Source organism: Heterocephalus glaber, unplaced genomic scaffold (assembly GCF_053883595.1).
Source record: "Heterocephalus glaber isolate CG9 unplaced genomic scaffold, H.glaber_assembly_v1.0 deba00000546, whole genome shotgun sequence".
In the NCBI taxonomy this organism is placed as follows: domain Eukaryota; kingdom Metazoa; phylum Chordata; class Mammalia; order Rodentia; family Bathyergidae; genus Heterocephalus; species Heterocephalus glaber.
This window is the reverse complement of record NW_028258147.1, coordinates 3,527,748-3,542,135: the sequence shown is the minus strand read 5'-3', so window position 1 is coordinate 3,542,135 and position 14,388 is coordinate 3,527,748. Positions and strand designations below refer to the sequence as shown.

Below are 14,388 nucleotides of genomic sequence, written 5' to 3'. Positions count from 1 at the left end.
ACAGTCTTAAGTGAAATAAATAGAACACATGTGTAAATACGGACTCTAGCATGAGAAACTGAAAGTGTAAATAAGGACAAAAAGGTATAACAGATAATGTGAAATAGGAAAAAAAGGGGCAAAGGCAAAGGAGAAGAGGAAGGGGTAGGGGAAAGGAAAGAAGGGAATGGAATTAATACGAGAAAATGAAAAAATGGAAACAAAGTCTTTGTAAATAGGGAGGGATGGAGGGGTTGAAGGGAGGGCAGGGTAATGGGAAAAAATAAGAACCTAGAGAGATTATGTAAAGGTGCAAATTTCTAATGAGGAATGTCATTATATTGTATACCTAAAATGTACCAATAAAATTAATTTTAAAAAGATAAAAAATACACATAGCTAACTACAGTTATTATAAATATAATATTCAATCATAAAGAGAGTTATAAAGTATTACAGACTTGTCAAGTATACTTTAATAAAGTTGGAAACAAAAAAAACACACACACAGAATTCCCTGAGGAATTTGGAGAAGGCTCCTTGAAAACATTTCAGTCTCCTCTTTGAAGGCTGCTTTTGGCTTCCATTTTCCAAATAGCTAACCAGAAACTGCTGTTCTTCAGATTTCTTGCCCTAACAAGTAAAAATTAAAACTCTCCAAGTTGTTTCACGCCACACACCTAAATGTGACACTTCCAATCTTTTTAAAGATTAAAAAAAGGTTACTTTCACATATGGGGCAATACTGTTGGTGAATTTAGCAACACATGACTGACGAGGAAATAAGAATTTGCAAAACTCTTTAAATGACTTTGACCTTCCATTAAAGAGTTACTAATTTTGAATACCAATTCTCAGAAGAAGAATAATGGCGTCTAGTCAAATTATACTTATTATACTTTAGAAATTAGTCACAAGAGAAAATTATCTAAGTCAATATAATAACCGGAAGGAGAAAGCTATATTAATACATGAGAATTACCCAATTGATAGTCTACTGAAATAGATCCAAGAAGAAAACCAAGATGTATTACAGAACTGAGCTTTACTAAGCTTTATATGCTTAGTAAAATTTCATTCATACTTGCAAATGAAATTTGCATCTACCCAGTGGGGATGGATAGTTGAAGTAATATGATTTAAGTCATCAAAAAGTAATAATGTACATGAGTAATGTGTTTGTTAATCTAACTGATGGGCAGAAAGTAAGGTTATCTCAGGGATCGTCCTTAGAATGATTCCATATAAGACTTGCTGATGCCTTCCCTTCTCCATCAATGATATGCACTGCTATTGACTTGAAGCCTTTATCATTTCATTTGGTTAAAAGAAAGGTAAGAGTCTATATCTACTTTTAGCTTAAACCAGCAACTTGGGACAAAATTCAGCTTAGGTACTACAGGAATACCAATAAGAAATAAATACAAGATTTTGTAGAAATGGTAGAAGACATGAGGAAGCCCAATGACATTAAAGTAATTTTATGATTATTAAGATTTTGTACACAAGGCAAGTAAGTAGATATTTGATCATGGAAACAACTCATATTTGTTAAATCCTTGGTAGTTTTCAAAAAGCTCTCATAAACCTCCTTTTATGTAGCTAACTTAAAACCCACAAAAGTAAGCAAGAAACGCATTATTATTCTCATTTTACAGATGAAGAACCACAGATCACAAGAGATTAAGTATCAAAACCACATCCTGTGAGTCTTTGACTAACGCTTTTTCTACCATGTAACTAAATATGGGGTTGTTAACTAATCGTATTATGGTCATTTCAACGCAGGATTTTAAGCTCACTGATACTTCCCAGTTTTTAGTGTAAATTTGTAAGTTACTACTTTCAAGCCTAATCTTTCAAAGTGGAAAAAAAAATCTTATACAAAAATACATTAATCACAATGATGAGGTATCATTATACTGTATGTATTAGATCTTGTACTACTTTTCTACTTTATGCCAAAAACAATTCCTTAGTTGCTGAACCAACAAGCTTAATCTGCCACAAACACATCCTCTTAGTCCTTTGTAGAAATTAGTGAATTGTCTCACTGAAATTGGTAGATTCGTGAGAATTGCCTTTTCTTGTACTCTACAGTTATAAGTGATGAATTGATTCATAAGGTACCTAACAGTAAAACTTGATGAAAAGGAAAATTATCACTAGGAGGGGAAAAGGCAGGTGCTAGGTAAATCATCTCAGGGATATTCACTTATTTACCCAACTAACAGGACTGTGGAAGTATACAAGTAAACTTACAAATACTGCAGAATGAGTAGTTATCATGGGCTGGCCACTACTATAGATGATTTATGAGTACTGGCTCATTTTAAGAAGTTAGTGGGGTAAGTACCACTATATCCTCTTCCTACAGCTAAGGAAACTGAGAAATGAAATAAGATGCTCCAAGATAAGACAGCAGGTATATGCCACATTAAAATTTAGGAATTTTAATGTTAAGTCCTCTGATTTCAGAGCCTCTGGTCTAAATGAGACTTCTGCAGACTATCACTTGTGAGTCAAATCAAGACCAACACCTATTTTTATATAGCCCCAGGAATAAATGAAAACAGTATTTTTAAAAAAATTTTTGTGATGTGAAAATTATGTAAAATTCAAACTTCAGCTATGTACAAAGTCACATTCATTCACATAGCTCATATGTGTTTCAGATTACAAAGGAAGAGTTGAAAAGATGTGACAGAGAACATACTTGGCCTGCAAAACCTAAAATATTTACTATCCGGCCCTTTACAGAAAAATTGCTGACTTCTGTTCTACAACATTCTACTTTATGGCTATTCAACATCTCCACTTAAAATATATAAAGAAAGGCCTCAAATTTATACCCAAAAAAGGAATTCCTGATTTCCTCTACCACCCAAATCCTAATCCATATCTCAGTAATCTTCCTCACCAGAAAATCTGTCCTTCTAGTTATAAAAGCCATATATTTAGAGTAGCTTTGAGTCTTTCTTTTACTCAGTTTCAAAATCATCAAGCAAATCTGCTTGCCTCTACCTCTGAAGTATCCAACCACATCATTATCTTCATTGTTAGCACCCTGGCCCAAGTCATCACCAACTTGTTTCTGACTAACCTTTTAACCAATTCTCTCTTGCTTCAACTCTTGCCTAACATAGCTGCCAGACTGCTTCTTCTCTTACAAACCCTCTGGCCTTCCTAAACACTCCTAACTTACCCCATCTCAGGGCTTTGACACTGACTTGCGTTCCTATCTCTATAAGTCTCTTCTCACATGTCATCTCATTAGGTAAGGTAGGCCTTCCTTCTCCATTCTACCTCATGCCTACACCTAGGTCCCAGGATTCCCTTTTCCTTGCTAATTTATTGTTCTCCATATAACCAATCCTGCCATCCCACATGTATAACTGATGTTTAAATAAATTTAAGTTTCATGAGAGCAGATTAGTTCACTTTCTTTACTAGGATATCTCTGGCAATAGACCACAGCCTGGCATATATTAGATGCATAAGTAGACATCAGCTGAGTGAATGAGAAAATGGTTCCTATTCAAGATGCACACAGTCCACTGACATACGGAGATGGGTAAACACATTCAACTTATAAATACTTGTATTAGGCAGGGTTTAATAGTGTATTTGTCATGATTTTCTACTTTCATATCAAATTTATTCTAAACAAATCGGACTTTGGAGTTCTCAAACTAAAGAAAGAAAGAGGTCACTCTGTAACCTTATGGCCTATGTATGAAGTTAATCTAGTCAACCAATCTACTCCATTAACAGGGGTATTGAAGTGGTGTTCAAACTTCATCCTGAAAGACAATCTTCTTTCATTTCAGTCTGAATTCCCTCCATTGTGTCCCTAATTCTAGGTCTATGCTGTCTAAGCCTACTCTCTCCTTTCCTCCTAAGTCTTAAGGCTCACTACTTGGTTCCTATCAACACCTCTGAAGGAGACATTCACTTCTTAGCCATAAATGCAGTGGAGTTTTCACAACAATAATATATCCTTTAAAGTAGTGCCATTTCTTTTCTTTTTATATACTGGGGATTGAACTCATGACCTTGTGCTTACAAGGCAGGCACGGTGCCACTGAGCAAAATCCCTGGCCCAACAGTACTATTTCTAAGAATGTATTCAAGTTGAGTCAGTTTGGAGGAGTTAAGAGTAGCACTCTACTGTCTGACCTGGAGGCAATGTCAGTCACACACATACTGTATGCATGTATGTATGTGTATGTATGTAAACATGTAGGTGAGTTCTCAAATAGTAAAATGTATTGATGAACCAATCACACAACCATAACAAAAATAAACAAATGACATTCCCAGGACACTGACCTGACAGCTTCCTTATTTCCTGACAATTCTTTTTATCTAGGAAAAGCAGTCACAGTTCTAATTTATTGATTTTTAAATAAATATATGAGAAAGCTGCAGATGTGGTAAGAGAAGAGAAGAATCAATGAGAAGAAAGAGCCATACCCTCTCCTCCAGTCTAGCCAGCTGCTCTTTGTAGAACGCATCCTGCTTCTTTATCATTCGGTCTTTCTCTTCCAGCTGCTTAGCCTAAAAAAAGAAATGAGGAATATACTATATCAAGAAAAAGCAGCAACAGCAAAGTAAAAGTCAACTATAAATTATATTAGAAGTATGCAAAGCTGATGATTTTTTCAATCTATTAGGTCTTTGCCATAGAAAAACATTAATATGATGATGATTACTGTATTTAAATGTAAAGAATGAGTCTGCATTGTACTTTAAAAATAAAAAGGGTAACAGCTGTGGCCTACTTTGTCCAAATGTGTTTAGAAATTTCAGAATACAGTACATAATAGACTTTCATTTAACTTCTCTTTTGAAGAATAATTTAAGGGATTAATATTTTGTACAACAAAACTTTGATTTTATTCTGGGACTAAGATACATGGTTACTAACCTTGAACAAAAAAATGCCTATATAGCATTTTGTACATAAGCCTTACTTTGAGAACTCTTAAATTACTCGAGAAACCTATATACAGATATGTGTATAATTCTATTCCCCATTTATGAAGAAACAGAGGTGGGAGGTGGCACAAAATTATTGTAATTATTTGAATAATTTAAAATACCAGTAAGTAAAACTAATTTTAAAACTTTTAGTTATGCTACTTCTAAATTATAAGACCTTATTTTACAAAATTTGAAAAGCAGTGATATATTTGATTTTTTGAAAAAGAATATAAATGACTATGGATGCTTTTCAAGATTAGTAAAATTACACATTTTTAAAAACCGTAATTGGCATTCTGAATTATGTTTAATTGACCTTTGTTCCTAATGGAAGAGACCTCCTTGTATCATCTCAAGTTAGAAAAAAATTTAATATATTTTTTTGTTAAACAAATGGTAAATACATGTCTTATTACTCCTTGTAAGAAATAAATATATTTTGGCATCCCATTCCTTTTGCATATGACATATAATTTTGCAAAGTGATCAAGTGCTGCCTAGCTCATTTCAGTGTGTGTCCACTCAATTCTCTGCTTAGTTTAGGTGAATTCATTTGCATTTTGTGGGTTGTGTCATTACTTACTTTGTCTTCAAAATCCTGAGGCATGTTAAAAACAACAAACAGTTATTTAATAATGTAAGTATCATTTTTTTTCCTAAAATAACAGAGAAGTCAGACAATGCCTAAAGTGCAAACCAAAAATGGAAATTGGGGAAATAATAAGAGATATGTAACTTGGGACATATTTAAATGCCACTGTGCTCTTAATAAGTTATCGATAAAAGGTTCGTGCTACTTAAAAGTGTAGGAATAAATAGAAACAAATATAATATTAAGATTAGATAAAAATAAATTCATATGTAAGAACATAATCAATGGTCCCTTGGTATAACACCATAAAAACTTTAGTATGTAAATGTAGAAAGTTTTTTGTGTATGCACATACGTGCATGCGTGCATGCACGGTGCTCAAGATCAAAACTCAAGTGCATTGTGCATAACAATAGGCAACCACTCCACCACTGAGCTGCAGAAAGAATTTTTGAGAGAAAACTAAGTGGGAAAAAATATCCATGACTATATATCTAAAGAGAAAAGACATCTTTAGACTCAAAACACATACACACTTAAAATATAAAGGAAATGAAAAACAATGGACACCCAAGACCTCCATAAAACCATAAATCACAAAGTCTAAAGAATAAGCAAATGACAAAAAGAGGGAAAAAATTCCAATATGTAACTATGTAGTTAATGTTACACTTTCACAACAAGGATGTAATTCATATGCCTTGCTGCTGGGCAGCTCTGATTTGAATTCCATCACCTAATGTTAAATAGCTAATCACCAGTGTTCAAGCCATCTGATGGGACAGTCATGCACGTACCACCTGGTGTTCAAGCCAGCAAGAATGTGTTAACACATGAGCATTTAAACAGCAAGGCTTATACTTCCCCAATTCCTTTGGCAAAGAAGAGCAAAAAGAAAGACAAATTCAACCACACGGGAAATCAAAAAATGCAAATTTAAATAAGGTTACCTCACTCATCTATCAACTTGACAAAAATATAAGGTTATAACAGTCAATATCAGAAACAATATTGGAAAACAGGTTCTGCTATACACTGCTAGTCAGAATATATATTGGTATAATTATTTTATACATCAGTTTGATAAAATGTATTAAATTATAAAAACATATATATGCTCTGGGATCTAAAAATGTACTTCTAGGGCTCTTAAGGAATTAGGTAACACATATACTCAAAACATACTAAGTAAAAATGGGGTGAAGGCCCTATAAACAGGAAAGACAAAAAACCTTAAGGTAGGAAAGAAGGAAGACCAGGATAGTCTATAAATTGGTTACAACATGGTAGTAGGCTTATGGATGGTTTTTATTATTCTTGCTTATTTATATTTTCATAATTAATAATAAGCTTACTTTGTAGTCAACGGCAAAAGCAAGAAATTTTTTGAGATGAGAATACAAATATTTTTCTTCATGGTAGTTATGGCTACATAATTGTATGCATTTGTCAAAACTCACAGCTATATATGGCCGGGGATTTAGCTCAGTGGTTCTGCTGCTTGCCTCGAAACAACAAGGACCCAAGTTCAATCCCCAGTACCCAAAAAAAAAAAAAAAAAAAAAAAAAAAGAATCCATTTAACTATATAAAACTTTTAAATTAAATGTAAATTAAGCATACTAAAATTTATTAAAATTTTTATCAATACAATGAATGTATACATAAGTATTATTATCTTCTTATGTGGCCAATTTTATTTCTATCATAGCAAGTGTTCAATTATACCAAGTATTAAGAAAAGTACAGAAGAATTTTTATCTAGGAAAATTTAAAGTATTATTTAAAACAACAACAAAGTTGGAAATACAGAAGTTTGAGTAAATAAATAAGCTATGGCCCAGCAACAGGAAATTAAGTATAAAGACTCTGGCTCAGTCATATGATCAAATATTATGACTCATTAAACTAATACCTTAGTAAAATAATTTTGGGAGACTAACAATATTAGGTGGAGAAAAAACAAGTCATAAAATAGCACGAACAGTAGGTTCTTAATTTGAGATAAAGACTGGAAAAGCAGGAGACAGAAGAGACAGATGGAGAAGGTTGAGTACTTGACCATATAGACATGGAATAAAATCTTAAGTATACTAAAATGTTAACAGTAGTTATGATATGCACATGGGGATGTATTTCTAATCTGGACATTTCCCTGTTTTCTATAATAAATATTTATTCTATAATTAGAAAAATATATTTTAAATACCAATATTAACACACTTATCTTTTACTATGAGATGGAAATGTAACATGATATGGAATCTAAAAGAGTAAATTAAGTAATTATGGTTTAAACTCCCAAAATTTGTTTTAACAACTTGAACAGTTATAGATAAGATGGAAATGATTGTACTTCCTAAATCCTTAATATACTAGCACTTGCTTCTCTTTCCATTCTATGTACGACTCTACCCACCACAGCTAGCACTATATACTAGCTATATGCTAATAAAACACTAGCACTATCTATTTGCTAAACACTGACACTAGCTATATGCTAGTAAACACTAACACTAGCTATATGCTAGTACAACACTAGCACTACATACTGTTTCTTTTTTTCACACAGCCAGATGTTTTTTAAATGCAATAAGGCTATAATGGATATTCCATTATATTTAGAAACCACTAAGAGAATTCAGTATTACAAGTGTATTACTTGTGCCTACTGAGAACACCACACCAACAAATTTAATTTTAATTATAACCTAAATAAAGGATGTACACAAATATCTTCATTCACTTTTCTGGAATACAAACTGTTTTGCAAACTTTTATAGCAGTACACCAAAATATCAGATATGTACATTAAGGACCAAGGAGGGACTATACCTCCGAAGACCTGACAACATCAAACTGTAGGCTAAAAGCACAAATCTTTTCCTCAACTGCAAACAGAATCAATAGTTTAAGAACCACTGGGAGAATAACAAAGCAAGAAACATGGCCACAACACTTTAATGGCACATTGCTTTGAAACAGTTAATGGGATGCTGGGAGGAAAAGTCACACGATATGAATCCTGAAACTTAAATAAGCCTAGAATACATTGACTAAGCTAATAGCTGCTGAAGATGGAGAGTCACACTCAACTTAAAAGCAGTAAACTAACTGCAAGGAAATAAAACTTCTCTGTAAAACTCTCTTAACAGAATTGTTATAAATGAACAAATAAAAATAAAGAGAATTATAACATTATTTATTATTGTGGTAGAATTCTTTCTTAGAGGAAAATGAACGCAAAGTCTTGCCATTATCTCATGTTTGCTACTCCTAGAAGAAATATACACTGATTAGTTTTCAGATCCTGCTAGATTTGGGTAACATGATTGGGCTTGAAAATGTGACAGAATATGCTTAAGTGGATCATTATGGAAATCTAGAGCCTCCCAAAAGCAAGAGAAACAAAGAAAATAAGAAAATCAAGTTTTAAGAAAACCAACATAAACATTTTGATGCTTTAACTCAGTGTTGTTAAGTAGATTTAAAATGAAGTATATATGTATTTACTTCCTCTAAGACTTGCCTTTTTTCAGAAAGGACTTGACAGTACTTTGAAACAAAATACATAATAAAGTCAATACAAGAGAAAACTGCTATTATGGATACTATGTCTTGTGCTGATAGGAACTTTACCTTCTCGCATCTATGCTTAGCTAAATCTTCATAACACAAACTTCTCTGCAGTACTATGCCCTTTTAGCCCTGGTTCCTCCTGGGGACTCAGGTATAGCACAAAGCGCATCACATTGGGAATCCAGTGACATTACAATCACTTAGCTCACAGGAAATACACCCATTGCTTCATCTGTCAAATATAAAGCATGTTAAGATTCTGTGGAATGGGAAAGTTTGTAAACTTTAAAAGACAAAGGTTCTTGAAATGTCAGTGTTCAATTTTAAAAGCTCACGGTAAAAAAACAAAGCAGGTGCTTGCTTGCTCAGTTCTCCATGAGATTATACGATGAAGGTGGAGATTACTAGGATTGAGAAAAGACAACAAGGCTAAATCACTCTAAATAGGAAATAACCACATTTTATTTTATTCTGAATCTTATAACCTTCTGGACTGAATTAGGAAACAATCATTCACAGTGATATGGATAATATGTGGCATGCAAAAAAATCTATTATCTTACAACTCATAGGCAGATCAGCATATAAGAGTAGAGAGGGAACTTTATTCCTTGACAAAACTACATAAACCACAATGTATGTGAACCTAATTAAACAATATGCTCACGTAAAACAAAGAGAAAGAACTGAAGTATCAAATGGACTGAACCACAGACTTGTGAAGCAATAATATATACAGAAGCCATAAAACATCATCACTGTGAATATCAATTAGGCATAAAAGAATAATTAAAGTAGCCACGTATTCAATTAGTTGAATACTAGATTCTCATTATAAATGAGAAATTTCACAGGGTTCACTGAGCCTTTATTAAGTGGCATTAATAAACAAAGAATTATACTTAAAGCACTGTTTTCCAAACCACAGCAGAAGGTGATCTTCAAGAAAGTAATGCATCTTGGTGAACTTAAATGATTCCCAACCTGTTATCAATACTGTCAAACTTTCCAATGACAACTTAAGACACATGAACCTAAGCTATGAACAAATCCTGGTTTACAATGGCATACCACAAAGACCTCTACCAATACTGTAATATGCGACGGAGGCTGAACACAGACCAGAGGTGAAAGACAGAAGCCCACTCATCTAACAGACTTCTTTAGCTGAGGTCTGGACTCAAACCCAGATTCCCAGGATTGGATCAAGTCAGTTGTTTTTATTTTACTTTATCCAAAAAAGTTTCAAGAATGCTGGTCTACATTCTAGCTTTTTTGTACTAATCACAAAACTGACAAACAACTACATCATCTGCCACTTTGAGCATGTCTACTTATTCACTTGAAATAAGAAAGCAGAGATAAACATCAATCATTTTTAAATTAAAAAGTGAAGCCAACAATGAAAAGAGAATATTGTTAGAGCACATAGATTTAAGACAGAAAATTATCTGGCAGTGTTTTGTTTTAAGTATTTCCAGAATTCCTCCTATAACTTTAGTTTACAAATATGGGTACTCAACAAAGAAGTAAACTTAAGAGCTAGATGAAATCAGACATAAAAGCTTTTCTGCAGTTTTCTAGTATAATGCCATAATTTAGAACATATTAACCCTTGGACATAATAGGAAGTTCACCTGGTTAAAGAGACAGGACACCTGGATGCTATCCTGGCTCTGTTAAACCACCACAGGACCATGTACTGAACCTTCAAGTGTCCATGTTTCAAACCTGCTCTTTAGTGTTACTCTTTATGTAGTTTTTGCCAACTCATACCCCTGCTGTCTCTCCCATCTTTGCATCTAATAAAGCCTTGAAAAATATCTCTTGCAGTGCCTGTTTTTTATTGTTTTCCACTACACATATTCACGCACCCACTGTCCCTCTCCTTAACTCTTAACTCTCAACTCTCTGAGGCACGAGAAAGGCTTTACTCCTCTGTGTATATCCTTGACTCACTTTAGTTTTATTTTTCCCACAAAGGAAGTACTTAGTACATGGCTCTGAACTGAAATAAACTAGAACTAAGGGGAAGATTTACTTCAAAACATCACAGCATACAGTGTGGTATTAATGTACATGTTATGAAGCTACACTCAGGACATAATAGTGTCAGCATGTTACTCAAGAACACACAATTGTGGAGCAATGAATAAGGTTTCTTATCACAAGCTCAAAACTGGAGGGACTAATATAAAGTGTCATTCATCCATGTCTTAACAATGTTGTGTGTGACAATTGTTGGAGGTGGGATTTTATTAGTGAAAATGGCCCATTTACTACTATGACAAATGTTAGATATGAGTTCTTACTGGTAAAATGAAAACTATCAGAATAATGTAATGGTTAGCTACTGCATTATATAAAGATGCTCTTATATCTGCTGCATGAACAGGTTATGAAACTCCAATGAGGACTCTAGCTTGAGGATTTTAGGGATGGTGTCTCAGAAATTATCTCTAACCAGTGCTAGGTACATCCGGCCATTTGCTTAAGACAGAGTCTCATCCTTGGCACTCTGGCATTTTGGACCAGCTCCTTCTTTGTTGTGGAAACTATCCTATGTGATGCAGAAAGTTGAGAAGCTTCCCTGGCCTCTAATGTGTACAACCCAGTAGCATCACCCTCCACCCCAAGAAAGGGCAATCAAAAACATTTCCAGACACTGCCAAATGTCTCCCAAGGGGCAAAACTGCCCCCACTGAGAACCACTCATTTAAGAGGGTTGTTGATTGTCTGTGCCAACTATCAGCAGCCTCATCTACCTCAGAGGAAACTTACCTGCAAAGAAAGCAGTTAAAAGAACAGAAAATTGTGATATCACTAAATTCATATAACAAGTTATAGGAATCACTTTGTATCTACATGCCAGTAATTTTTGATCAATAAATGCCTGTATGTATTGGAGAAGTGGGCTGAGGACTGTCAGTATTACAATCTGACAGCAGAGTTGAACTGCAAAGACACAGTGAACAAAGGCAACCAGAGCAGCCACATTAAATAACAAATCATATTCCAGTGAGAGAGAAACTTGGAAATTTTAATTCATTATTTTTTAGCGGAGGCAAAGCATAAAAAAGGAAAATTTTAAAAAAGGAAAAGAACATACTTTTTATGGCTCCCTATGAAATAAAGGCATATATCACATATAAATTTTGAATCCACTGAACTAATGTTCAGTTCAGGCAGGACTGATATTCACTTGACATGAAGTAGTATACTACCGGTTGTTTAACATTTTTTCTGCCTGGACAGTGATTATGCCATGCTTGGTGTTAAATATTTTATATATCATTCTAGAGAACAAGGCATATATAGTGATTCCTTTATAAGGTACAAGTTTCACGTTCAAAGGAACATGAAATTTCAATATAACATACTAACTCATCAGTTCTATGTGACAGAACCAGCGATCTTCTTCCAATACCCATTTAAAGTAAGAGAACCCATCATAATCTCTAACATCTCAGAAACCTTCAATAAATGCTCGATCAAAAGTAAAATCAACAGTCAGGGTTTCGGGTTTCTCAAATGAGTTTATTGTTCTCGAATGACACTAGCTTTAGTTAGTATATGCTTAAGAAAGACATATGTTAAAAGTACACATCAAGTATAAAACATATTGAATCAAATTCAGCAACCAAAGAGTATAAATCAATTTTCTGATTTCTTTCGTCAAATTGTAAATCATCACTGTGCTAAGCCACTATTCATTTCCAGGAGAAAGCATACTTTCCCGATTGTTACTTGTAATTCTTTCTGAATTACAGGTGATTAGAAATTTTTGTTTAAAAAAGTAAATAGAATTTGACATCAGAAAATCATGAATAAGCTTAAAAATTTTAAAGATAATATTTATCTTTGAAAGAAGGGCTTTTGTTTCTTGCTCCAGTTTTCACCTTTACCTTGGACATCTGTCTGGCTTCCAGCACAGACTCTTCAGCTTCCTGATACAGACCTACATGGGACTCTGTGGTATTTGGACTCTGACTGAATTATATTACCAACTTCTCTGTTTCTGCATCTCGCAGATGGACTATGCTGGGACTTTTCAGCCGCTACAAAAAGACATGTCTCAGACAAAGAAGTAAAAGCAGCAAATAAACATATGAAAAAATGTTCAACATCGCCGGTCATTCAAGAGATGTAGATGAAAGTAACACTGAGATTCCACCTCACCCCAGAAAGAATGGCTGCTATCAAGAAATCAACCAATAACAAATGCTGGTGGGGGTGTGGGGAGAAAGGAACCCTTCTCCATTGTTGGTGGGAGTGCAGACTGGTCCAACCACTGTGGAAATCAGTATGGAGATAACTCAAAGAACTAGGACTGGAAGTCCCATTTGACTCCGCTATTCCCCTGCTGGGTATCTTCCCAAAAGAATTAAAAGAATCATACCACAGCAATATATGTGCACCCATGTTCAGAGTGGCACAGTTTGTAATAGCTAAAGCTTGGAAACAGCTCAAGTGCCCATCAACTGGAAACTGGATAAAGAAGATGTGGCATTTTTTTATAAAATGGAGTACTACTCAGCCATAAAGAACGAGAAACGAGAGACATTTACAGCTAAATGGATGCATACTGAGGCCATACTCTTAAGTGAAATCTAAGATTCTTTCCAACTCCAATACTCTGTACTGTAATTTATTAGCCATCTAGTTCTCACTTAAAATTTTACTCACTATATCCTTACTACAATTAATCCTTTTTTTCTTTTTGAATTAGAATCTAAAATTTTAGAGTGCTGGAATAATGCCAGGAGAAATCACTGGGAAAGCACCCTGCACTCTTCAGAGCAGGATAACTGGGGCATTGCTGGGGAAAATATGGACTTCAACTTCTGTCCCATTTCATTTAATTTGTTATTAGCTCCTAAAGTTTCAGGCAAAATTGGATAATCTTTATGGATGGAGATGGAGGTGTCAGTAGAAGAAATCTCAGAGAGCTAATGGCATTTTCTAAGCACTTATTCCCAGTAAGTGTTTAGCCACAATAGAGAGGAAGCTAAGAAACTCTTGGGACTTAATGGGTTTATGAGAAAAATAATTTGGATATTTGTTTTTATGTGTTAATAGTAATATTGTACCCATCAGCTAGACCTAAATTCAAGTAAATCCTAATTTTGGCTTCATACGGGATGTTTTAGGGAAATAAATGAAATATGTATAGCTAGTCACTTTGTGAGATCTAGTCAAATTAGCAGAGTGCACAGACAATAGAGAACAAGAAAACTTTTTTTGTATATCAGC

General features: G+C 34.1%; 1 protein-coding gene across 6 annotated transcripts in view; it reads right to left on the bottom strand.

Annotated features, from left to right (window-relative positions):
- The window catches only part of Chchd3 (coiled-coil-helix-coiled-coil-helix domain containing 3), a 276,433-nt gene that overhangs the window by 98,153 nt on the left and 163,892 nt on the right, over positions 1–14,388 (bottom strand). For 3 of the 6 annotated variants that reach the window (XR_015448681.1, XM_087204525.1, XM_004856314.4), the window contains exons 5-6: positions 5,549–5,563; positions 4,456–4,539 (exon numbers count right to left, since the gene is read on the bottom strand). Coding sequence is in view for 4 of the 6 variants with exons in the window: in XM_087204525.1 (XP_087060651.1) it covers positions 4,456–4,539; positions 5,549–5,563 (99 nt within the window). In the remaining 2 variants the exon portion in view is untranslated. The remainder of the gene's footprint in view (positions 1–4,455; positions 4,540–5,548; positions 5,564–14,388) is intronic. The other 3 variants (XR_015448682.1, XM_087204526.1, XM_004856315.4) reach the window with 1 other exon arrangement.